The sequence below is a fragment of the Nycticebus coucang genome, chromosome 18 (assembly GCF_027406575.1).
Source record: "Nycticebus coucang isolate mNycCou1 chromosome 18, mNycCou1.pri, whole genome shotgun sequence".
Taxonomy (NCBI): domain Eukaryota; kingdom Metazoa; phylum Chordata; class Mammalia; order Primates; family Lorisidae; genus Nycticebus; species Nycticebus coucang.
Window position 1 is genome coordinate 16,038,331 of NC_069797.1, and position 27,765 is coordinate 16,066,095.

Genomic DNA, 27,765 nt, shown 5'->3' on the forward strand with positions numbered 1-27,765 from the left:
ATCCATACAAAAGCCTTCACGTGGATGTCTATAGCATCTTTGTTCATAATTGTCAAAACACACATGTCCTTCAGAAGGTGAATGGATAAACTGTGGTATGTCCGGAGAATGGCATGTTATTCAGTGCTAAAAAGAAATGAGTTTTTAAAGCATAAAAAAGTTCGAAGGAAACCTACATTTATAGTGCTAAGTGAAAGAAGCCAATCTGAAAAGGCTGCATACTGTATAACAAAAAAGATCTGTGGAAGGCTTAGAGGGAGAAATGAATGGGTGGAGGCAGAGGATTTTAGGGCAGTGAAACTATTCTTTATGACACTATAATCTATGAACTTTGGGTGATAATGATATATCGATGTAGTTTCGTCAACTGTAACAAACTGCACCACGGTGTTGGGTGTTGCTAGTGGGGAAGGCTGTGCACATGTGTGGGGGCAGGAGATATTTAGGAACTCTCCTTGTAACTCTCCATTCAATTTTGCTGTGAGATTAAAACTGCTCTAAAAACCAAAGTTTATTAATTTTAAAAAGTTTAAAAAATCATTTCAAAAGTAAAGGAAAAAACAAAAAAAAAAAGGAAAGCACAAAAGCCCTGTTTTTCAGAAGCACAAATTTGAGATAGAAATCTCTGACGTAGCCAGTTTTATCTACATTCTTCTGATTTGTTCTGTTTTTCCAAGTCTGTTATCTGTACATTGGCTTCCATTGTGTATCTTCAATGTCTACCATCTTTTCTTTCATTGTTTTTATTCCTTTTGACTCTTGCATTAACATTCTATAAGAAATTCTCAAGTTCTCTATATTAATGGCTCAATTTCTTGCAATTATTGATAATTTTTTGTCAATTTTGTTCTTTACTAAGAGCAATTTCATGTCTGTATACTTTTTCTTTCCTTTTTTTCTTTTCCTTTTTTTTTTTTTAGACAGAGTCCTACTCTGTCACCCAGGTTAGAGTGCCATGGCATTATCATACCTCACAGCAATTTCAAACTTTTCAGCGTAAGCAATCCTCCTGCCTCAGCCTACCTAGCTGGGACTACAGGCAAGTGCCACCATGTCCAGCCAATTCTTCTGGTTTTAGTAGAGACAGGGTCTCATCTTGCTTAGGCTGGTCTCAAACTCCTGAGCTCAAGGGATATTCCTGCTTGAGCCTCTTGGGGTGCTAGGATTATAGGAGTGAGCCACCATGCCCTGTCCTATTGTTCTATTTTTAAAATATCCTTCTAATCTCACTCAATTCCCTTTCCATGTTACTCGGTGATTTTATCTAACCATTATCTACTGATGCCTCAAGTCCACATTTCTTTGAATCTAGCGATTTATTGTTACCACCAGCAAATCTTTTTCAGAAGTGTTTTAATTCTTGGGTATATTATTACTGTTTTCTAACACAGAAAAACAATCTACTTGTGGCTACTTTTTAACCTCAAGATACTGAACATGCCCTTTTTTGCCCCTATTTCCCCCATGACAGAATCTTCTCCAAACCTATGTTCTGATATGTCTAGTGATGTAAAATCCTCTGGAGCTTCTGCCACAGAGGATACCTGTAGCCAACTTCAAAAATCACAACAATTAAAATTATTTGAGTTTGGTAAAGCCATCAGGCCAGGGAATGTTTTTGTTTATAATGTGGTCCATCCTCTCTTTTGGTAAATGGTTTGGCTATGCCCAGTCTCCTTCCTGGTACTGCTACCTGACACACCAAGAAAGATCCCAGCCACCTGCTGGCTTCCTGTTGGATGTGGCCATGCTGGCCCTGAGATCTCTTGGACTGTCCAGGTAGAAGAGAGTACAAGTAACGTAAGTGCTCCTCAATCATTCCACATACCCTCTTCCTCTGGTTAAGAGGGTATTCATAGTTTCTGCCAGGATCTTGTTCATTCACTTCCCAAGATGTGCCACTAATTCAGTAAGAAGAAGAGTTGTAGGTCAACATCTATGTTGTCTTTTAATCTGACAATATATGTTTAAGTCAGATTATGAGGAGGAAAAGATGAGCTTGACATCTCCTTCCAGTTGTCATCTTTCCAAGATTTAAGCTCAAATTTCAAAGAGCAAAGATTATGCAGAGGAGATGAATAAAAATGGAAATGAAGAGACGTAAGTAAAGAGAGAGGTGGAGAGAGGATGAGGCTAAATGAATCACATAGATTCTTATCATGACTGCAGCCACACTGATGTTTTGGCAGTCATGATAAGAATGTATGTGATGGAATATGGGGAGATAAAAAGGAAAGGCGAAAGGAAAGCATCGCCTTCCAGTGAAAATCCCAAGACTGCAGCCAGTCTCCTTCCTACACGCAACAGAACAAAACCGACACAGCCATCTTGAAGGGGAGTAGATTTCCAATTGTTTTCTATTGTTACTTCTTTGTTCACAGGTCCTTCACTTTCTCTCCTCTTATTGAAAAATTACCAGCTACTTACAATTCCTTGGATGGATTGATTCAGGGGTCTTGTACAGAGGGTCTCGGGAGGAACAGAGAAGGCAGGTACCAGCTCTGAAGGGTGAGGCTTGTCCCTTTGGGGGATAATCACAATAGGGTCTGATGGACTCAGTCTGCCCCTGTAATTCCAGAGGTCTCAACTCGCCTTAATTTGATTTTTTTCTGTGTGCTCCTCGGGTCCCAAATATCTGGGAAGCTCTGCTTGGTCCTCTCAGTGCCTAAACAAAGAGTAATCAGATCTCTATTTCATTAACTTTTGGGACACAAACTTGCACTTTGCTCACTTTCCACAATGTAGGAGACGCAAACACCTGTCTTGCCTGCTGAGAATATAGAAAACCCGTGAAGAGATTAAGAAAAACAATCCATTCAAGGAAACCCAGAAAGGGAAGGGTGGAAGACAAGGTGGATACTTAAAGCAGCTGGAAACCACAAAAGTACAGATAAAAGAGTCAGAAGAGAACTTTAACAAAACCAGCAGTGACCACTAAGAAGATGACCTCAGCACACAAAGAAGGCTGCCTCGAGCACCATGTGGGGTTTACTCACTGAATACGATCATTTCAGAGTTCATAAAACAAAGTAGATATCACAGAACAGCCAAGGTAACTACGAAAAGAGGGAGGTTATCTTACTAGAGATTATATTTGTTTGGGGGTTTTAAACTAGAAAGTATATATGACTATTTCAGGAATAGGCAAACATTATGGGACACAGAGTCCAGAAATAAATCTGAGTAATTAATTATAGATGGTTGGATTTCATCTCAGGAAGAGATGGCTAATAACTGGTGCTGGCATAATTGACTATCAATCTGAAAAAAAGAAAAAAACCTCTACCTCATGCCATCTATAAAAATGTCAGATGTGGGTGGCACCTGTGGCTCAGCGGAGTAGGGCGCTGACCCCACATGCTGGAGGTGGCGGGTTCAAACCCAGTCCCGGCCAAAAACTGCAAAAAAAAAATCAGACGCACTAAAATTTATAAATAGGTACATAGGTGCAATTAAAGAAGGAAACTGGTGTGACCTTTGGGTAGCAAATGCCCAATGGGCCATCAAGGATTTCTTTCCCATGAAAAGGAAACACAGGGTATACATAAAGTTCATGTGCAAAACTGACTATGATCATTTCAAAGTTAATAAAATAAAGTAGATTTTGCACAAGAACTTTATGTCCACTCTGTGTAAGTATATGGTTAACTTTTTAATGGTAGATCATCAACATAAACAAAGTTAAAAGACAATGGCAGACTCAAAGAAGCAGCTTCAGCAAAACAGACAGAAGAAAGTTTAATATTCCTAATATACAGAGAACTTTTATAACTTAATATTTAAAAAGCAACAGAAATATTGGTCCAAAAGCCAATATGAATAGGAATTCATCAAATTGAAAATGCATATAAAGATAGAGGGTGCCAAAAAAATGTATACACTTTTTTTTTTTTTTTTAAGACAGAGTCTTACTATGTCACCCTCGGTAGAGTGCTATGGTATCACAGCTCATAGCAACCTCAAACTCTTGGGCTTAAGTGATTCTCTTTCCTCAGCCTCCCAAGTAGCTGGGACTACAGGTGCCCACCACAATACCCGGCTATTTTTTTGTGGTAGTTGTCATTATTATTTAGCAGGCCTGGGCCAAGCTTGAACCCGCCAGCCCTAGGGGAATATGGCCAGCACCCTACTCACTGAGCTACGGGTGCCGAGCCCATGTATACACATTTCAAGCACTGTTGTCTAGGTCTTCCTTCTCGTGGCTGAGTTGAAGCCACTGTTACTGTACCTACATGTGCTATGCACATCAATTTAACCTGCAATTCATATACTCTGGGGGAAAGATCAATTTTACTTCCTATAATATCTCTTAAAATGTGCATACATTTTTTTGACACCCCCAATATATGAAGAATGTCCAAAAAATACATTAGAATATACTCATCATCCCTAATATTCAGAGAAATTAAGGTTATAATAACACAGAGATGGCTTTTCTTTCCTCATTAGACCACCAAAAACTGAAAATGGTAACAAAGTGCATTTCAGGTAAAAATTAAGGAAAATTTACATATTTTATATCTTGATGGTGGGAATGTGAATTATAATTCCCTTTTAAGAGAAATAAACTACCAATATCTATTAAAGTTAAAAATGTATGCATGGATTTTGACCTAAAAATAACATTTTTGGGAGTCAATGCTATAGAAAAAAATTTATCAGGGTTTAAGGGTATACGCATAAGGATATATATCTTATCATTTTGGGGATAGTAAAAAGTAAAACAGAAACACACAGAGAATACCTCTCAATAAGAAAATAACTAAATAAGCCATAATATATATGTGCATATATGTAGGCAGTCCCTGAGTTAAAAACACTGCCTTACGTACAACAGGTACTTATAAATAGAGGCTATTGCAGAAGTCTCTGACTTACAAACACCCCACTGATGTACAACTCCCACTTATGAACGGAGGCTATTATAGGTAATAGGTAAATGTACCTGTTCTAATTTACATACAAATTCACCTTAAGAAATGAACCTACAGAACCAATCTCATTTGTAGCCTGGGGATGGCCTGCGTTTGTATGATGATAAAGAATGGTATGGAGGGTAAGTGACAGGCTCTAAGACAGCTTCCTTATTCTTATAATTTAGCATGTGATGGGGTACTGTCACAACAACATCTTTTTATTTTTCTGAGACACAGTCTCACTATGTCACCCTGGGTAGAGTGAGGTGGTGTCATAGCTCACAGCAACCTCAAACTCTTAGGCTCAAGAGATCTTCCTGCCGCAGCCTCCCAAGTAGCTGGGACTACTGGCACCAGCCACTATTCTTGGCTATTTTTTAGAGATGGGGGTCTCGCTTTTGCTCAGGCTGGTCTCGAACCCCTGAGCCCAGGGAGTCTACAGGTGTGAGACACTGTGCCCAGCCACAACAACATTTTAGTAAGAGGACTTGGTCACCTTGTTTGGAAACACAGAGATTGCTGGGGGAAAGGGTGTGGGATATTGGAGTTTTTCTTAACATATTTTTGTATTTTTTAACTGAATACAGTGAACATACATTACTTTTGTAACCTCTGAAGAGAAACTGAACATGTTTTTTGGCATGTTAGCAGATGTAAGAAGCTGCATAAAGATACATGAAGCTATTGAGATGTTACCCTGACATTTTTTTCTTTTTTGAGACAGAGTCTCATTATGTCACCCCTCAATGCAGTGCTGTTGCATCACAGCTCACAGCAACCTCAAACTCTTGGGACACTCATTTTCAGCATCCCCTTTAATGCCACCCTTTCTTGTCTATTGGAAAAAGAATTTTTAAAAGACTCTTCACTAAAGAACATAGATCTATGGAAGACGGTTTAAGAACCCACACAGCAACAGTGAAATCAACAGGAGAGAAGACTTAAGCTTCAGGAATAGCAGCCCAGCCAGATATTTGCATTTACGCAGATGTTCCAATGACAAGTTGGCTTTCCTTAGAAAGAATCTTGGATCTGAGGAATTGGTTGTACTTTGCTTGGTTCCCTAGTACTGTAGGCTGAGAAACAAGGAATTCTTAAAGAAATCTTTTGATGTTTTTAATTCCAGAGAGAAATGCTACCTGCTTCTGAATGTCATGTGAATGCAAGGTCAAAGCCACCTTCACACATGGCTATAAAAAAATAAGCCAAAGGACAGGTTAACAGGACTCGACAGCTATGAGAACAGAGGGGTCCACATGTGTAGTGGCCGTTCTCCTTTAAAACGGTATGCGATTAAAACAAGAGATTTCCAGAATAGTTACAAAAACATGATTTGTTTGATAAGTCTAAATATAGTTCTGTTGCCTTGGAAACCCAAACTGAAGCACTTAAACACATGTACATATACACAGAGTACCATGGATGGCATATTGCTCATTCAATCCCATAAAACTTTTGTCAGGAAAGTACATTTAAATGAGCATAACCAAGGACATCATTCCACAAGTACAGAGACACAGTTTTTAAATGATGCACTGTCTCTTAATAAAAGGGAAGTTTTCTTTTCTGTGACTATCTCCACAGCTAGCATTTCAACTTTCCAGATAAATGTCTTGCAGGAAGCGTAGGACTGATAAAGTGACTCAGGAAAAATCAAAAGGCAAACTTCAGAAAAGGAACAATTTAATGCCAATAGCGAGTCAGGGTTATCCACGCTCTAAATTCTCAACTGTCCAGCCTGGCCTAGAATTTATTCTTTGGGATGCAAAGAATTAATTTACAAAAGCTTCGCATAGAAACAAAAGTCATCTTCTTTTTGCCTACCCTGCAGAAGCACCAGTGAGAATCTAACCCTGTCTAGGGCGCCCTGGGAGCCCCATCTCTTTGGGTTCATCTTGCACTGTCCTCAGAGATGCTAGCAGGCAAATGTGGGGACATTTAGTTCAACTAGAGACTCAGTAATAAGAGTTTAAAGAGGACTCCAGAGAACAGAAAGGAAATCCCTGAGGGCTCCCCAGTCTGTCCCAGTAGAGAGGAGCAAAGAGGGCAGGTACCCTGCAAATCTCCACTCTGTTGGCAGCCTCCTCCATTTCTTCCCTGAGGGCATCAGCTTTGGCACCCGCAGGCTGTAAGCTGCTTGACAAACCTGAAGACTTGGAAGTCTGCTGCCACCTGATAAAAAAATAGAAGAAAAAGAGGAGAGATGTGAGACAGGTAGAGCCCTGGGGATATCGTGGGAATGCTGAGAAAACAATTACCCAGGGAACTACACACCCTCCCTGGAAAGGAGAGGTGATGGAAAGCCCTGGAGAAAGGGGGCCCCACCCTCCAATTCACCACTGTTTTTCCTCTTTTCTTCAAAACACAAAGCCAAACAACAATCACTATTGCTGCCTTTTTTTATAACATTATTTTTAATCGACAAATCATAATTATATACATTTGTGGGGCACAATGTGATCGATATTTTGATATATGGAGACAATGTGGAAAGATTAAATCAACTAATCACCTCGCTTACTCATCATTTTTTATGGCCGGACATTTGAAACTTAATCAGTGTGACCAATGCTGTATTGACCAAATCAGTATTGTTGCCTTTTAAGCACAGTTTGTCTTGTGCCTTTTAAGCACAGTCTCTGCCCTTGGTTTCAAGTTCCCTCACTGTCCTGTAGGCATCTGAGTTTGGAAACATTCCCTAGCTGGCTGAGAAATCATGTATGCTAAGTGAGGAGATACGCAAGTAAGATTACAAACAAGTATGAAAGCAAAAATCTCCACTGGTAAGCAACGAAACAACTTCCTATCAACCTCGCTTACATTCTCATAAATATCTCTCTTTGTAGGGAGAATGCCGGCCTTCCATGGAGGCCACTCATATAACTTTTCAGAGGGAAATACAAATATTTCTGGTTGCTATGTTCTCATCAGGGAATTCCCAAAAACAGGCCCAGAAAGGAGGATCCAATTACACTAGATGGTAATAGCCAGATTGGGGCTTGGCTGACAGTTCCTTTTCCAGTAAGCAGATTATAGAGGCCAGCAAGGAAGAAAAATAAGTCATATGAGCTATTATCTCATATCTTAACACTCAATCCTTTATTTCCTACTTATAACAGAGACATGAGACATAAAACCATTTCTTGGCTTTAATAGAAACAATAGTCGGAAGTTGGGAGGGAGGAAGAAGAAGGGAGGAGATGTGAGGGACAGGTGGGAAGGAGGAGGGATGCTGCCCTCTCTAGGATCCATGGGACCGGGGTAGGCAGGAGGGTGGACCCTGGGTTGCCAGATGTCTCAATGGACAAGAGAAGCTGGGAATTTTCACAGGAACGCTCCTGATGAAATGTGGCAGCAGATTTTGATTTAATTTCTTATAAACACCATGCAGGCCAATAGTGTATAGATCAAACAAAATAGCTCTCCAGGCTGTCTCTGGCTCTCAGACCGTCAGTCTGTGGCCTCCAACGTAGGGGCAGAAATGCCCATAGACCCATGAATGGATTAATCCATTGTGGTATATGTACACCATGGAATACTATGCAGCCTTAAAAAAGATGGAGACTTTACCTCTTTCATGTTTACATGGATGGAGCTGGAACATATTCTTCTTAGTAAAGTATCTCAAGAATGGAAGAAAAAGTATCCAATGTACTCAGTACTATTATGAAACCAATTTATAATCACCCATACTTTCATATGTAAGATAAAACACAACTATAGCCCAGGATGAAGGAGGGAGACGGGAGGGGAGCGGGGATGGAAGGAGGGTGAAGGATGGAACCACACCTATGGTGCATATTGCAAGGGTACATGTCAAATCTATGAAGTACAGAGTATAAATGTCTTAACACAATAATTAAGTGAGGTGAAGGCTATATTAACCAGTTTTATGTAAGCATTCCAAAATGTATATAAAATCAGCACATTGTACTCCATAAATGCTTCAATGTATATAGTTATGATTTAATAAAAAAAAAAAAGTACAGTAGAATGTCACCGTTATCTTGGGCGGTAGCAATCTAATCATTAAGTATTTTCTCTATTTTTCTTTTCTCTTTTGTTACCTGCAGGAAGAACAGAAGAATGCAAGGCTCTATAACATAAGGAAGGGAAACTAAATGTCTCTTTGCTAATTGCAAAAAGTAGAAAAATAAGGATTCTCTGTCACTTAAAGAATGCAGCCACAGGAAAATTACTTAAAAAAGGTTTTGGGACATCAAGCTGGTTTGAAGCACCAGAAATGAACACATGTCCTGGAAAAGATTCCTGATTCCAAGATAAGAATTCAGGGCAAATTAGAAAGGAAATATTCTACTGAAAGATGTCATAAAATCTAAGTTGAAATAAATTAACATATAAGAATCAGTAATAATTCCTGAATAATATATTTGATTAATAACTCCCCAGTTTAGCCATTCCAAAGTTTTAAAATTTTAAAGTATTGGGGGGTTTTCTGACAAATAAAATATGAGATGCTATGGCTATAATTTAAATATATCTCAGACAATAAATATATCTCTATGGTTAGATTATGAAATAAAGTTATAATCACCATCTGACTCATGCTACTTGAAGGAAAAAACAATGTGGAAGTGTTGAAAGTATATATAAAGTGACCACAAACACTAAGCATATTTATGGCTTTATAAACAAAGATTAGACTTTTTTAAAAGTTATACTTAAGATACACGTATTAAAATGAACATATTTTACCAATTATTTCCTTCTTTTCTTCTCTATTCTCCTCTATTTTCCCCCAAATTCTGTTCTTTAGTCAGTATTTTGATACTTTAAAAACACATGCTTTTCCTCTCCCAATAGGAAATTTTATTTGCAATAAGTGTATAAAAATAATCTATTTTGATATTATAAAACAATGGTAAGAGGTCCCCTAAATATCCCCCCTTCCTTTTTTTTTGAGATAGGATCTTGCATCGTCACCCAGGCTAGAGTACAGGGGTGTCATCACAGCTCGCAGCAACCTTCAGATCATGGGCTCAAGTGAGCCTTCTGCCTCAGCCTCCCAAGTAGCTGGGACTATAGGCGGCTACCAGTAAACCCAGCTAATTGTTTTCTATTTTTAGTAGAGATGGAGGGGTTCTCCCTTTTGCTCAGGCTGGTCTCAAACTCATGACCTCAAGCAATCCTCCTGTCTGAGCCTCCCAAAGTGCTAATATTACAGATATGAGCCACTGTGCCTGGCCAAAATATTCCCTTTGTTGAACTCAAATAATCAAACACCACAAAAAAAAAAAAAAAAAAAAAAAAAAAACTTGGAAAAATTTATAAAGGTAAGTATCTGTTGGAAAAACTGACATGCATAATGAATTGAAAAATATGACAGGTGGCGCCTGTCACTCAGTGGGTAGGGTGCCGGCCACATACACCCAGGCTGGTGTGTTTGAATCTGGCCCCAGGCCAGCTAAAACAACAATGACAATTGCAAAAAATAAAAAAAAAAAAACAAGAAAGAAAAATATGGCAGTCTTCTCAGACACCTGTTCTACAAATAAACATTAAGAGTTGGACTGTTTCATCAGAGGAGACAGGGTACCAGAATTGTCCAAGAAGAATTTGAGGTTTGAAAGCTGAAGAGCAGAAAAATAATTTCTTTCCACTGAGGTAGCTCGTGTGCCAGCCTCATCTCTGGGGAAAGGCTGTGACTCTGTGACCTGGAGGAGATGAAGACAGGACCTGAGCTTTAATGAGAGGGAAGCCATGAGGAACAAGGGTTTGGAATTTCAGGGACCAGGGGATAGGTAAAGAGGACAAAGGCGAGGCAAGTTCAGGTCAACAGGTTCAGGTCAACAACAAGAAGGATTCTGGAAACAAACGGGGAAGTTTCTTCAGTGGGACATTCCCTGTTTCATTCGCCCCGTGTTGTCCTTTCCCTGGTCATTGGCACCCTTTACTTTCCGAGTTCCTGTTCCCACAATGCACTCAGGTGTGGTGGGAAGGGAGCTGCCAGTTCTGGCAGGACCCTGACAGCGGGAGGGAGGGCCAGGCGAGGGCCCCTGAGGCAAGCCACACCTGCACCTGTACTTTATCACCTTGGCTAACCAAAGGGTCATGGAAGGGGGCCCGACAGCAAAGGCCAGACAAATGCAGTCCCCACCCACGCACTCCTGGAATTGGAGGGAAAGGAAGCGGAAGTTGGAAGACGTGCCGGGGACATCAGGGAGCATGAAGAGAACCAGCCTAACCGCGGAGGGGAGAGACGAGGAATGACTCTCGACGGCCGTGCAGATGCTGCTTCCAGTCCCAGAGGCTCTCCCCTGTGCTGCGGCCCCAGAGCTCCCCTTCCAGTTATCTACCTCTCCTGAACCCCAGAAGCTGCCCTATTTCCTTCCCCACACTCTCCTGGCTGCCACGAGTTCACCTGCTTCCAAAGGCAGGTGTATTAGTCTGCTCAGGCTCCCATGACAAAGCGCCACAGACTGGGCGGTTCGACGACCGAAGCTTATTTTCTCACAGTTCTGGAAGCCCAAGATCAACGTGCCGGTGGGGCTCATGTTCCAGTGAGCTCTCTTCCTGGCTCACAGATGGCCATGGCTGTGCTCTTACACAGCTTTGCGTCTGAGTGTGGGAGAGACAGGTCTCTCTCTCTTCCTATAAGGCCACCAGTCCTAGTAAAGTGGGCACCGGCTCCTGTGACCTCATGTAACTATAATTACCTCCTACAGACCCCATCTCCAGATACAGACATGTTGCTGGTTGGCTTCAACATACGATTGCGGGGAGGGTGTGGCACAATTCACTCAGGTGCTCAGCAGAACCGGAATGTATTCTGGACTCAGAAGGGTTAACCTGGAGGTATGTCTAGGAAAAGGTGAGGTTGACTTTGGGACAGAAGGGGTTTCTTCTTTAATCACTGCCAAACCAAGCCTATCACACAAAAGGTGCTTATGTGTCACTCCATTCAATTCTATTCAATTCACAATCTTTGATTAAGCATAAAACTTTCTTCTTTTTCTTGAGACAGACTCTTTCTCTGTCATCTGAGCTAGAGTGCAGTGATGTCATCATCATAACTCACAGCAACCTCAAACTCCTGGGCTTAGGGAATCCTTTTGCCTCAGCCTCCCGAGTGGCTGGGTCTATAGGCACCTGCCACAATACCTGGTTAGTTTTTCTAATTTTTGTAGAGACTGGGTCTCATTCATGCTGAGGCTGCAATCAAACTTCTTGTCCTCCCAAAGTACTAGGATTATAGGTGTTAGCCACTGCACGTGGCTAGAGCTTCCTTCTTTATCATCTTTTTTTTTTTTTTGAGACTGAATTTCACTCTGTCACCCTTAGTAGAGTGCTGTAGCATCATAGCTCATAGTAACCTCAAACACGCGGGTTCAAGTGATCCTCTGACCTCAGCCTCCCAGGTAGATGGTTCTACAGGCACCTGCCACCACGCCCAGCTAGTTTTTCTATTTTTAGTAGAGAAAGAATCTCACTCTTGCTCAGGCTGGTCTTGAATTCTCCAGTGCAGGTGATCCACCCACCTCAGCCTCCCAGGGTGTGTTAGATCCTCCATGCCTGGATTACAGGCGTAAGCCACCACAACCTGGCTCCTTTTATTCATCCTTTAAGCATAATTTTTTCTAAGGATTTTAAGGTCTATATCATCAGCTTTGCCAAGAGACAAGCCAGATTTACTTGAATAGTGAGAAATGTACACATTTGATTGAGACCTAATTAAACATGAGATAAATTAGTTGTACTTGATGGTTCCTACCAGAGTTGTAGTAGAATTCAAATGTCCAGTCATGGACCTATTGGTTGAGATAAGCTGGCATCATATGAAGATCCTGCCTGTCTTAAAAGGCAGCATTGGAGTACAGTGTTTCAGTTCTGTGGAGTGTAGTTCCCGAAGGGCAGATGAGAGACAGCTTTGGTGGTCAGGACTGAGGTGCTGTAAGAAGGGAATCTAATGTATGCCAGCAGCTTCACGGAGAAAGAGTACGGGGGAGGAGCCGCTGTCACCCCTCTGCCTGACAGCACTGCTACACTGGGGTACAGTCTTCATGTTGATGAAGAGTGAGTGGTTAGGGGAAATGGAAGGAAGGTGGGGTGGGTTAGCTTCTTCTGGTGGTTTCCAGCAAAGTCCAACAAGACAGAGAAACTCAAGCCAGAAATGGCTAGCCTGAGAGTCAAGTGGGAAGAAAGAGCACACCTGTGCTAATAATAGCCCTTTCATCCTGTGGCCTGTAACCTCCGCTGATAGAGAATCCCTAACCAGAGGCCTTGAGTTAGATCCTCCACCCTGGACTAACACAGAGACCCAAAGGGAAGGCAACTGAGCTTGTGAGGGGAACGTCCTCCCAACTATCTCTCCAAAGCAATCCCCTGCGCCTGAACTCACAACTGCACAAAAACCACTGATGTGAAAAAGGAGATGGAGCAGGTTTATATGGAAATAACCTAAAAGGACCCTTTTCAGTCAAAAACAATAAAGATTGTTAAAGAGTCCAAGCTGAAGTTCATAAGCACAGAAATTTGGATAGGAGAGGTAGAGATTTCCTTACCAGATCCAAGAGATGATAAGCTGGAGATACAAAAATGTCCATTAAACCATGCGTGCAAGGTCCCTCATGACACTTCTTGAGTTTCCAGAACCTATTCACCGCTTGGTGTTGGCACTGGACAAAATGGACTATGGCTGTGACCAAGGATAACTGTCCTTCTCATAGCACAACAAAACAAAAATAGGTATGGTAATGACATGCTTTGAGACTAGCATTTAGCCCTCTGACCAGAAGCTATGTGGTGGACATTTGGGTTTTCTATGGAGAAGCAGAGACCTTGGAGCTAAGACCCAGGTTTCATAGAACGAAATCACTCCTCAAACTCAAGAACAGCGACCACCTCACCCCAAGAGTGGACAGTGGTCAGCTTTTCTTCAATCACGTTCAAGGACACCTCAAACTTGAACATTTGTATTATGGGACACAATTTTATGTACGGCAAAGCCATAGAATTAATAGCATAATCAATACTCCCCACCCATCCTGTTCTTTCCTTCCTCCAAGCACTCTAAGGAGACAGCATCAGATCTGCGTCAGAATAATTTTAACACCTCTCCAATGCCTCCTCCTCTTCCTTTTTAACAAAAGGAGATAAGCTTTAGGACGACAGCATTCCACAGTAAACAGGATCTAAGATTTAATAACATCGGCTCTGCTTTCATCTGTTTACTTTTATGCTTTACCTGATACTTACAGGAAAGGGCACCACTGCTTCCCAATTTATGACAGTGCCGTAAGATTTCTTTTGAAAAAATAATCAACTCTTTAAAAGGATATGTAGATACGAAGGATCTATCCTTTTATAGGATACAGATGGCGAAAATCATCCAGGTAGATTGGGAGTCTGAGGAACAGTAAGGTAACCGAGGAGACTCTTGTTTCTTTGCTGATTTAACTGTCTTGTTTCTGGTCTTGGGGGGCTGCCCTGCCCTAGCTCATCCAGTGCTCTAACTAGATACCGTGTCAGCTTCCTTTCGTAAAGCACTTGGGGAGTAATGTGACATTTGGTATCAAATTAATACTCAGAACCACCTCCTCAGGTTCGCTTACAGATGTTGTTATCACCTGTATACAAGTGAGGAAAATGACACTCTTGGAAATTAAGTGGCTTGACCAAGCCACATGTCTAGAAAATAACTGCCCTGAATCTTGGTATCTTGAAAGCCTCTCTATCCTACATCCCTCTGCTCAAGCATTTCCTGATTTTGTTTCTTTATTTCAAGAAAATTAAAAGAAGACATCGGGATAATCACAAGTGACCTACAAAAAAACCTACAGTAGAACCAAGTAGGTTCTTCCATGTTAACTCTCAGGCCCCCAGTACTTTTCAACTTACACACCCCTCATTGTAAAAACCAGACACATAGGCACAGTCCCCACATAACATCCACAGTTGATACCGTCTCAGGGCCATTGGCACTCTACTGCTACAATAGGAATTTTCTAGTGGACTCTGGGAGGCAGGCAGGAACAGCACTGTAGGAACTTTACTTTGAAGGGACTCAAGAGAAAGGCTACAGAAAGAGGTATCTACACTGTCGGCTTTTGGAAGAGGTTAAGCATATCCTCAGCATTAGAAATTTTCCCCTCAGCACAGGATATAACATCCATCCCACCTCTCGGATCTCACTTGCTATCTCTCTCCCCATTGTTCATTCCTCCCCAGCCATCCTGGCTTTCTTTCTGTACACTGATTACGTCAAGCTTATTCCCACCCCAGGGCCTTTGCATGTGCTGTTCCCTCTGCTACAGATAATTTGCATCAGATCTTTGCAGGGCAGCCTCCATATCATTTAAGTCTCAGACAAAGTGATACCACCTCAAAGAAGCCTTCTCTGTTTTACCTTACTAATGTAATTGTTCCCTTGCTCCACCATCCCCTTCCAAAATTACCCTGTATTATTTTCTTTATATGATAGACGACTGTCTGAAATTGTCTCGCTTCTTCACTTGCCTAGTGTCTCTCTCCAAAACTTAACCAAAGCTTACACAAGAGCAGGGACCAGGCATCTCAAGTTCACCACTTAACTACTTCCAGCACCTGGCACATAGGAAATGTTAATAAAAAACTTGGACAACGAAAATACACTCACTCACATGTCAATCCTCCCGCCACATACGATCACTGGTCCTTCAAAGAAGCAAAAAAGGAAAGCAAAGAAACTCTACCTGGTTCGGGAAGAGTCCATGTCCAGCACCAACTTGGCTAAGTGTTTCCTCTGCTTTTGAATGTTGGGGATTTCCACCTGTGGTTACAGGAGATGAAAGACAGAGACTGAAGCTCAAGATAAATTCTTTAAGAACTATTCTTTACAACAGTCCTTTCAGAACTGCTGGTAGTCATAGCTTACTTCTAGAAGTAACCAACATGCTGGGACAATCTGATTGACTATTTATGTGGTAATATTTGTATATTTAAGGAACCCTTCCTCCCTACTCCTGTCTAAATCACTGTCTGGTGGAAAAATACTTTCAGTAACTCTTAATATATAGTAGTGCAATGTTGACGTTATCAAAGTGGATCCAAAGAATAAATATATCAAATAGTAGTAATGACCTAAAGTTAAAATAAAACCTGAATACATGAAAAATAAAAAAAAAGAACTATGGGCAGTCACTGGTCAGATTCACTGGAGATCTCCCAACCCCTATTTTCAGATGACAGACTTTCCCCTCTGCTTCACAGAAGCATAACTGACAAATAGAGATTGTATATATTTAGGTGTACAGCTTGAGGTTTTGATCTGTATACACTGTGAAATGATTTCTATAATCAAGCTGGATTAACATATTCCTCACTTCCCATTATTTATTTATTTGGTAATGAGAACATTTAAGGTCTATCTTGTTAGCAAATCTCAAGGATACTTGAACTATCACATCTCTAGAATTTACTCATTTTGTGCAAATGAGACCTTGTACCCCTTGACCAACATCAAATGAAATTCTTGATGGCTTCTTCTGAGCTAAATTCTGCTCTCTCCCTGCTAGACACAGGCCAAGCCCCAGACACCCCAGACCATCTCAGAGCTTCTGTGTTTTCCTGCTCACCTGGGGCCTGCCACTTCCCTGCCCTTACCTTAGCCAGCAAAAACCAGGGCTCAATCACATCTCACTCTACTTCTAAGGGTGCCAAAAATGGGTAGCAATGAAGGGGGCCACCCATTCAGGTCTGACACATGGGAAGAAGAGCTCTGAGATGCGATGAGGATGGCAACCAGGATACTGGTTTTATATTTATAGAGACAAAGGAAGCGAATGTTTGTATTTATAGAAATAAAGTAAGATCTTTCCAAAGCCAATGAATAAACATTGCCATCATGGCTTTCCCCAGCTACATGTCTTCCATTTTGGTTGTATGTGGATGCTCTTTTTATATTTTTCATTCTAAAAATGACTTCCCTGAACATTCCAGTACAAGATTTTGGTTCCGGGCCCAGCAAAAGTAGGGCAGGATGGCAGGATGCGAGAATGAAAAATGAAAACTGGCCGAAAATTGAACTAAAAATTATCTCAGGCTGTGGTTTTCATACAAGGAAAATTGCGAGGAGAATCCGATGTTCTTTGAAGCGTTCTCTATTCTCTCTCTCAAGCAGGGATGAGTCATGTACCGAGTGTAACAACTTTGGATAGGAAGAAGTGTGATTGTCCCTGGAGAACCTGCGTCCCCATCAGGACTGCAGCAAAGCAGGGAGCTATGTGGGTGTCCTGAGTGTTGGCAACCATGTCGGACCTGCTCTCGGCTTGCTTTGGGCTTTGGCTGGAGCCCCGAGCACCCTTGCCAGAAGCAGATGGCCTCTCGTGAATGCTCCAGGTGAGAGGATGACCTGTCAGGCTCTCCTAGACTACTTTAAGGCCCACGAGCAAATACGTACATCTGTCCCAGAAAGAGCCCTGGGCGTGCAGAGGTACTAGAGTGGCCCAGGAAGGAAACCAGACAGGGTGCAGGGCAATGGTGTTTAATACAGTAGCTTCTAGCCACATGCAGCTATAGAATTCTAAATTTAAATGAACCAATAATTAAATTAAATTATTAAAACCCAAGTTTCTGAGCTGCACTAACCACACCGCAAGGGCTCAATAGCCAGGTAAAAACAGTGACTCTCAAACTGTGCAGATACTGAACCCATCTACCAGTGCAGGGCGTGGGTGATGGTTAATTTTAGTTGTTGAATTAACTGGACTGAAGGCTGGATTAGATGGCCAGTGAAGCATTGTTTCTGAGCCTGTCTGCGAGGGGGGTTTGCAGAGAAGACCAATGTGTAAGTCAGTGTACTGCCTTACTGACAGTGCTGACAGGGAGACCTGCCCTCAATGGGGTGGGCACCATTTGGTCCCCTGGGGTCCCGGCTGGGACAAACAGCTGGAAGAAGGGCGCTCTCTCTGTGCTGTCTCCCTTCTGCAGTGGGAAGCTTTTCTCTTATTGCCCTTGGACATCAGATTCCAGGATCTTGGGCCTTGAAACTCTGCGACTTGCACCAGCAGCCTCCTGGGGGCTCCATGGCTCTCAGCCTCAGACAGGGGGGCTTCTGTGGTCCTGAGGGTTCTCATGGAGCCTCTACCTGCTTATTGGTTCTCTAGTTTGCAGATGGCCTGTTGTGGGACTTCTCCACTGCTGTGACCACATGAGCCATTTACCTGTAATAAATCCCTCTCATGTATCCTATGGATTCCATCTCCCTGGAGAACCCTAACACAGAATTCTAGGGGATAGCACTGGGTAGGTTTTTTACAGGCTGAATATGTCTTATCTGTAATGCTTGGGACCAGAAGTATTTTGGATTTCAGGGTTTTTTTTCCAGATTTTTGTTGATATCTGCATTATATGTAACAGTGAGCCAAATGGAAAATCTGATACGCTCCAATGAGCATTTCTTTGGGGTGTCCTTTTGGTGCTCCAAATAATTCAGGGGTAAGAGCATTTCAGTTTGGAGTTTTTCAGACTTCAGATGCTCAATCTGTATGAGCCATGAAAGGTGACTTGGAGGAGCCCAGGGTTCGAGACAGATAAAGCTCCCCACTCACCTCCTGTCTCCTGTAGCAAAACACAGACATTAAAGTTGATTTTTAATAAGGTAGTTTAATTCAGTGACCTTGAAAGTCCAAAGAGAGGTGACATATGTAGACACAAATTACAGGGCACCTCACAGAGTCTCTTGGACCGGGGGTCCCAAACCCCTGCTGTGAACGTCCTTCTAGACTTGAGATGGGGGGGTTTCCAGCACTCGCCCCTCTGGTAGAGAAGGAGCTAAGCTGCCCTCTGTGCCCCTCCGCCCACGGGGATGTCACCAGGGCAGGTCTGGGTAACGTACTGGGTGTATTGAACAGCTGAAAGGGCTGCTAAAGTCGGGGACCTTGACCATGAGTTTGGGCAAAAACATGCCGCAACGAGTGAGGAACAGAAACTAACCACCGACCACAGAGGTGCCCGTTCCCGTGGCAGGCTTCCATTCAGAGGCCAGTTCCTGCAGGCCCACCCGCTCCCGCTGCTCACCTCTGCCAGCAGAAACAGGGGCTCAATCACATCCCTCTCTACTTGCAATTCAAAATGTATCAGCTCCTGGGCCAGCTTGTCCTCTGTCTCTCCGCAGAGTTTCAGCATCTTCCTGCAATCAGAGGGGGAAAAAAACATACTGAATACTCTCACAGACATTTCACCTGCATTGTCCTACCTGGGGACGCTTTCCCAAGTCAATGTCTACAAGCTGGTTGGTCTCCACAGCGTCCCACAGCCAACCTGTTCCAGTTCGTTTCATTTCTGAAATGATTAATTCTCAGAAATGGTGCTGAGCATATAGCGTGTGTGCCTGGGGCAAGAGGGGACATGAGGGGACACACGAGAGAGATGTGAAGAAAACAGACTCATACACGCCAAATTCACAGATGCTTCCTTCTCCCCTGAGAGCACTGGAAAAACTTGCTGACCAACCAGCATCTTCAAACACAGCAAAAGCTCACCTGCAGTAGGTCCTAACAGAAAGAAAACCCTTACTCCTAGGTCTTGAAAACTTAACTCCAATCCAATCTTTCTGCCACCTGCATACTCCCCAGCTCTTATTTATTTTGGGTGGGAAAGAGGTTGGTAGATTACTTATACTTATCCTACAGTTTTAAAAGAGAAAAACAAATCTGAACGCATCTGATGAGTTTATCTATTTGAGGTTACATAAAATAATTAAAGTGTTTTTGTCTGACATAGGATTAGAAAGGAGGTTAATTAGTACAGGACATATAGTTATTTATCCGATAGAAAAACCATCCAAAAGTTGATTAATAACAAGCAAATGACAGAAGATCTGAATGAGCAGAAAGTTATGCTATGCTCCTAGATAAGAGAATACATTATTTCACAGATGTTTTGTTTTGACCCAAATTTCATACACACCCTCCTCCCTTTGCATAGTACCATGTTAACTGAAATTCAAATAAAAAGTTTTTACAAATCAACAGATGTAAGACCAGAAGTAACTATTATTCTTAAGTGAGTATGTTCCTTCCCTGTCTGTATTCTAACTCATATTTTATCTCCATGTGTTCACATTGACAGCCACACTAGGAAAAAACTGCTTTTTCCTGGGGGTCTTGGTGTTTTACTAGGTTAAGCACATTAACTGCCTTATGAGTTGTATTTAACTCATGCAAGTTTTCAACCCAGGGCCTTGGGAGGCATATATAACTCAGACAACTTTTGCCTTAATAAAACACCCTGGCCCCAAGGGGGAAAAAAATTTCTAGCATGGCAGTCATTGTGCAAGAGATGCATGAGTTATATACACTTCATGGGGCCCCAGGCTCAAAACGAGCATAAGTTAAATACAACAAATGTGTTAAAACAGTTTCTATCCATGGTTTTAGACTGAACATATTCGTATACTATACGCTTTCAAAATGCATCGTTATGTTTGTGTTTGGGGCTTACCCATGCCGGTACATGCAGAATTAGATCATGTTGCTATATATTACTACAATTCCATGTTATGAATATACCATCATTATATTAAGCTTTCCCACAAACAAGTTTTTGGTTATTACACACAGTGCTGCAGTAAATACACATGTATAGTTTCTTTTCCAATGGTAAGAATTTCGCCAGAAAAAAACAACAAAAAAGAATTTCACCAGAGCAGATGAGAGTTCCCACTGCTCCATGTGCTTACCAATCCTTGGTACTGGTAGTTGTCTTTAATTTCTGCCAAACTGGTGGATATACATAAACTCGTCCTAGTTTTAATTTGCATTCCTTGACTACCAATGAGAGCAAACTTCTCTTCATGTGTTTTGGGCCATCCAACATCCCTCTCCATGAACTATCTATTCATATCCTTGGGCTATTTTTTTTTTTTTTTTTTTTTGTAGAGACAGAGTCTCACTTTATGGCCCTCGGTAGAGTGCCGTGGCATCACACAGCTCACAGCAACCTCCAACTCCTGGGCTTAAGCAATTCTCTTGCCTCAGCCTCCCGAGTAGCTGGGACTACAGGCGCTCGCCACAATGCCCGGCTATTTTTTGGTTGCAGTTTGGCTGGGGCCGGGTTTGAACCCATCACCCTCGGTATATGGGGCCGGCGCCTTACCGACTGAGCCACAGGCGCCGCCCATCCTTGGGCTATTTTTGTATTAGAATCTTTTTATTCAAATTTTATTTGTAGGAAATCTTCACTTGATCTTAGCCAAAAGGCTGAGAAGGGATATTTGTGGGAACTCTTCATCTACTTAGATTCTATTAATAATTCCTTTTCATATCTGCTGCAAATGTCAACTCCCAGGTTGTGGTTTTATCCTTTTAATGGTGTCTTTGATCTGATTTTCTGGTGCTAACCTCCATATTTCTAATGTCACTTCCTAGTTTAAAAAATTTTAAACATGAGTTAAAAACTGAGGTGAGAGGATTGCTTGATGTCAGGAGTTTGAAAACAGCCTGAGCAAGAGTGAGACCCCATTTCTACAAAAAATAGAAAATTTAGTCAGGCATTATGATGTGCGTCCCAGCTGCTGTGAACTCTGGTGACACAACTGCATTATAGCCTAGGTGACAGAGGTCCTCATACCTTTAGGTTCTTTCTTTTTTCTTTTTTTTTTTTTTTCCTTTGAGACAGAGACTCTCGCTGTCACCCTGGGTAGAGTGAATACCATGGCATCAGCCTAGCTCACAGCAATCTCAGACTCCTGGGTTGAAATGATCCTCCTGCCTCAGCCTCCAGAGTAGCTGGGACTACAGGTGCCCACCACCATGCCTGGCTCATTTTTCTATTTTTAGTAGAGACGGGGTCTCTTGCTCAGGGATCTTTCTTTTTCTGGCTTATCAGATTCCCCAGAATAAAGGCCTGGGGCCATGTGAGTTGGGGGAGGGGCTGAGGAGTCTCAGCCCTGGCCTCCCAAGGTGTCAGATCACTCAATCCTCCACTTGACTGAGTGGCAGCCTCACGCTCCACTGTGCCTGGAGCCCCGATTCTAGAGATGCTTTGCTTTGTCCCCTGCAGGGAATAAAGCTTGGGCTTCTGCTGTGGTGGTGGTGCTGGGAATGAGAGTGTCCTACAGACGTGGGCAGGAGCTGAGTTTTAGAGATCCAACTGATACTTGAAAAGTTTTCAACCCACATTCTTTATTCTAGCCACCCATCCCCCCTCAAAGTCCCCCTATTCCGGAGACTGCAGCTGCCACCAGTTCCTGAGCATGACCATCTCCTGCTGTCAGTTCTGCTGGAGCTCAGCACCTCCTACTTCTTGCCTGGGAGTCGGCTTTCCCAGACGGGTCGCGCTAGTTCTCATCATCCACATGCCTTACATTTCACAAAACTGTCTTGCTGTTGTTTCTTTTCCTATTTTTTCTGCCATGGTGGAAAAATCCAAAAAAATCCAAAAAATCTATTTATTGTAAGTTTAGTGGGTTTTGGAAAGGGACAAAATCAAATGTATTCAATCTGTCACCTTTCCTTCCAACCTTGCCATGTCATTATATTTTAGGCATAACTCGTAGAAATACCGTATAACAGGATTTCGTGTTTAGCCACCTGAGATTCTCTGTATTTTAACAGTTGAGTTCATTTACATCTCTTATGATTCCAGATGCTATATACACAGTAATTGCTGTGACCTTTGTTTTCTATTTTGCTTTTTCTTTTCTTGATTCTTTATCTTTCAGTCCCTTTTATAGGTTTTCCTCTATTTTCTTTCTCATCTTTTTACTATTTCAGAAGTTATTCACTGTATTCTTTTGGGGGTTTCTGTTACTTTTCTCACATGTATACTTGATATTAAATTTAAATGTAATATCTTTATCCTCCTCTCAAACAACAAAAGAGCTTGAAACACTGACTCCCTCCCCAATGGTTCATGTATTATAGCCTAGTATTTTGGTTTCACTTTGCCTGTAACCCCCTCCCCCCCCCCGCAAATCCATTATTATATTGCTATTTTCTTTTAATTCAATGCTTACTTAAATTTCTTTCTGCTGAAAGGCAGCAGAATCTGCCACCCTAAAATGCACCACTTTGGCATAAGAATTATTTTGGGCTTAAGGCAAATGAAAAGGAGACACTAAAAAAGCCCTTTGCTCTCCCTCCGTATGCCTAAAAGTAGGGCATTCATTTGTAAAGGTGTCTCTCTTCTCCCCTCCCTACCAGGAGGGACAGAGGCTAGACCCCTACCAGCTGGCACCAGAGGAATCAACATAACAGACTTCAGTGGCTAACCAGCGTCTTCCATTGGTTCCCCAAATATTTACCTTCTCACAATGCGCCACCCCAGAAACTCAAAGTCTTTCATTTCTGTCTAGTAATTTCTTTGTTAAGATGCTGCGTACTCTACTATAAGCACCCTTCCAGTTGTTCATCTCTTACTTCTTCCAGCCATAGATGCTGTACACTTCCATCACTCTAATTTACAGACCCCCAGCCAATGGTTAGAGAGAGAAGATACCGTTGTTTTCCTCTTCTACAACACATTCGCTTTTTATTCTACCTGGCTGCTTGCATTTCCTGCCTTTCTCCTGGACATAATCTACATCACACTAGTCTTAATTAGATCTTTCAGCGAGAATATGTGAGTAACTTGTCTAAATGTTTTTGTTGTTGCTTTTGAGACAAAGCTTCCTTCTGTTGCCCAGGCTAAAGGGCCATGGCGTCAGCCTAGCTCACAGCAATTTCAAATCCTGGGCTCAAGCAATCCTGCCTCAGCCCCCGAGTAGCTGGGACTACAGGTGCCAACAACCATGCCCAGCTAGTTTTTTTTCTTCTTTTCTTTTTTTTTGGCCCAGCTAGTTTTTCTATTTTTAGTAGAGATAGAGTCTCACTCTTGCTTAGGCTGGTCTCAAGGGATCCTCCTGCCACAGCCTCCCAGATTGCTTGGATTACACGCTTGAGCCACCGTGCCTGACTAACTTATCTAAATTTTTGCCTGAGAAAATCTTTATTTTCCCATATTCTTAAATAATGCTTTAATTAATCATGGAATTCTAGGTTTATTGTCCTTGAAGATATTTCACCATTATCTACTGGCATTTACTGTGGCTGAGGAATAGTTTGTTATCAGTTTAATTGCTCTTTTATAGGCAATTATCTCTTTTCCTCTGGTTGATTTTAATTTCTCTCTTTTTTTGTTGATAATCTTTAGTTTTTATAATGTGTCCAGGGATGGACATCCTATTGTTGATCTCAATCAAAACATTTTGTGTTCCTTAAATCTACAGACTTATGTTTTACCTCAAATCCAAAAAAGAAAAACTCAACCACAAACTTCCCCTTGCGCCTATTTTCCTCTCCAGGAACCCCACTTACACAGAATGCCGTACCTTTGCATTCTAACACCCACGTCTCTCAACTACACCTGGGACCTCATCTCTGCACTTTATTCTGTTCATTCCAGGTGGCGGCTCCTGATTTTTTTCAAGTTCATCAATTCTTTTTGCTTTAACTAACAGATAATAATTGTATATACTACACCTATGGAGCACATTGCAAACACAAGTTGGATCTATCATGTGTAGAACACAAATGTCCTAATGCTATAATTGGGTAAATGAGGTGAAAGCTATGTTGATTAGTTTGATGTAAGCACTCCAATTTGTACAAATAATCAACACATTGAAAATGGCATAAATGTATTTATGATCTATGTACAAAAGACTTAATAAAAAAATTTAAAAAATTGTATATACTTGTGGGGTGGCATGTGCTATTTTGATACACGTAATGTATATTAGATTAGGGTAATTAGGATATCCATCACCTCAAAACTATTTCTTTCTGTTGAACATGTTTCTTCTAGTTATGTGAAACTATACTGTACATACTATTCACAATAGTCACTCTACTTGTATAGAATGCTAGAACTTATATCCTGTAACAAATCTCTTCTAACCCCTCGTCCCTCTCCCCTTCCCAGCCTTTGTTCTACTTTTTTCTTCTATGAGATTCATTTCTTTTTTTTTTTTTTTTTGAGACAGCGTCTCACCATGTCATCCTTGGTAGAATGCTGTGGCGTCACAGCTCACAGCAACCTCCAACTCTTGGGCTTAAGTGAGTCTCTTGCCTCAGCCTCCCAAGTAGCGGGACTACAGGTGCCCCCCCAAATGCCTGCTATTTTTTTGTTGCAATTGTCATTGTTGTTTAGCAGGCCCAGGCTGGGCTCGAATCCACCACCCTCGGTGTATGTGACCGGTGCCTTACCCACTGGTGCTGCCCTGAGATCCCTTTTTTTTTTTTTTTAAACTTTTACGTATGAGTGAGAACACGTAGTGTTTTACCTTCCGTTCCTGGCTCATTTCCCTTAACATAATGTCCTCCAGTAGCATCTACATTGCTGTAAATGACAGAACTTCATGCTTTTTTACAGCTGAGTAGCATTCTATGTTTTATATATACCACATTTTCTTTATCCATCTATCTTTTGTTTGATACCTAGGTTGATTCCATATCCTGGCTATTATGAATGATGCTGCAATGAACATGTGGATCTTGGCCTGTCTTTGATACACTACAGATTCTTTTCCTTTGGATGTATTCCCTGTAATGGGAGGGCTGAACCACGTGATATTTCAAAAAAAATTTTATTTTTTATTTTATTTGTTTTTTTATTTCTCAAAAAACTTGTAGCTTTTTGAGGAACCTCCATATTCTTCTCCATAGTGGCTGTACTAGTTTACATTCCTAGCACAATGTATAAGAATTCCCTTTTCGGGTGGCACCTGTGGCTCAAAGGCGTAGGGCGCCACCCCCATATGCCGGAGGTGGTGGGTTCAAATCCAGCCCTGGCCAAAAACTGAAAAAAAAAAAAAAAAAAGAATTCCCTTTTCTCCACATCCTCACAAGCATTTGTTATTTTTTGCCTTTTTTACAATAGCCATCCTGAGGTGAGATGATACCTCACTGTGGTTTTGATCTGCATTTCACTGTTGATTAGTGATGCTGAACGTTTTTGCATATATAATTTTCTGTATGTCTTCTCTTGAGATATGCCTGTTTAGACAAATTGCCAATGTTTATCTATTCTTTTAACATTTTTCTCTCTGTATATATATATTTTTTGAGACAGAATATTACTCTCTCGCCCTGGGTAGAGTGCCATGGTGTCATCACAGCTCACAGCAACCTCAAACTCTTGGGCTCTAGTGGTCCTCTTGTGTCAGCCTTCCGAGCAGCTAGGACTACAGGCACCCATCACAATGACCAACTATATATTTTTTATTTCAGTTTAATATGAGGATACAAATGACTAGGTTTATATTATTTGCATTCAATTGCCAATTTTTAAATCAAATTATTTCTTTGCTACTGAGATGTATGAGTTACTTAATAGTCTGGATATTTATCTCTTGTTAGATAAGAAGTCTGCAGATGTTTTACCCCATTCCATTGCTTGCCTTTTCACTCTCTCTAGTCTTTTCTGTGCAGAAACTTTTTCATTTGACTTAACCCCATTTGTTTGCCTTTGCTTCTGTCACCTGTGCTTTTGAGGTCTTATTCATTCGTTTTCTCAGACCAATGTCCCGAAGCGTTTCCCCTGTTTTATCCTAGCCATCTTATTGTTTCAGTCCTTACATTTAGAGGTGCAATCACTTTGAGATTTTTTGAGATTTTTATATGGGGTGAGAGTTGGGGGGGGAGGGGGCTAGATTCATTCTTCTGTCTATGGACATCCAGTTTTTCCAGTACCCTAGTGAGTGCTTTTGGCACTTTGTTAAAAATCAGTTCACTGGAGGTGGTGCCAGTAGCTCAGTGGGTAGGTCGCCAGCCACATATACCAAGGCTGGAGGGTTTGAACCTGGCCTGGGCCTGCTAAACAACAATGACAACTGCAACAAAAACACAGTTGGGCGTGTGGTAGGCACCTGTAGTCCCAGCTACTTGGGAGGCTGAGGCAAGAGAATCGCTTAAGCCCAAGAGTTTGAGGTTGCTGTGAGCTGTGATGTCATGGCACTCTACCAACGACAAAACAGTGAGATTCTGTCTCAAAAAAAAAAAAAAAAAATCACTTCACTGTAGATAAGTGAATTAATTTCTGCATTGTCTATCTTGTTCCATTGGTCTATGTGTCTGTTTACATGCTGTGCCATGCTGCTTGGGTTATTACAGCTTTGTAGTATATTTAGAGGTCTGGTGGTATGATTCCACCAACTTTGTTCTTTTTGCTCTAGATTGCATTGGCTAGTCAAGGTCTTTCATGGTTCTATACAATTTTTAGAATTTTTTTCCTATTTCTATGAAAAACGACATTGGTATTTTCTTTTTTTTAATTAAATTAAATTAATTTATTTATTTATTGACAGAGTTTCACTTTGTCACCTTTGGTAGAGTGCCATGGCGTCACAGCTCACAGCAACCTCCAGCTCTTGGGCTTAGGCGATTCTCTTGCCTCAGCTTCCTGAGTAGCGGGGACTACAAGAGCCCACCACAATGCCTGGCTAGACAATGGTATTTTCATAAGGATCACATTGAATCTACAGATTGCTTTGGGTAGCATCAAGTTCACCAATTCTTTATTTTTGTACTATTTCCAGTTTACTTCAACTAACATTTAAAAATTATCAACATAATCATTTTTAAGTTCTGTTTTTTTATTCTTCCCATTCTTTTTTTCATATTGATCTTTTTGTCAAGAATTATTTTTCCTTTAGTTAATCTTTACATTTCATTTTAAACAGTCATTTCATTTTTTCATATTGTTCCATGACTGCTCTTCCTCAGTGTGTGATTCTACATCTCACTGTACCTGCTGACGCTCTCTCACAGGGCTATTTTTAGTTTGTTTTACTGTGAACTCAGAATCAGCAAGTCCCGCTCACCTGGGAATCCTGTAAGTTCCAACACCTGAGAGGTTTCACGTTTGCTTC

General features: G+C 41.5%; 1 protein-coding gene across 5 annotated transcripts in view; it reads right to left on the reverse strand.

The window, feature by feature from the left end:
* ARHGAP44 (Rho GTPase activating protein 44) overlaps window positions 1-27,765 on the reverse strand; it is a 189,314-nt gene that overhangs the window by 49,197 nt on the left and 112,352 nt on the right. For all 5 annotated transcript variants that reach the window (XM_053568021.1, XM_053568024.1, XM_053568020.1 and 2 more), the window contains exons 5-7: window positions 18,933-19,044; window positions 15,608-15,684; window positions 6,971-7,088 (exon numbers count right to left, since the gene is read on the reverse strand). In XM_053568021.1, the coding sequence (XP_053423996.1) occupies window positions 6,971-7,088; window positions 15,608-15,684; window positions 18,933-19,044 (307 nt within the window). The remainder of the gene's footprint in view (window positions 1-6,970; window positions 7,089-15,607; window positions 15,685-18,932; window positions 19,045-27,765) is intronic.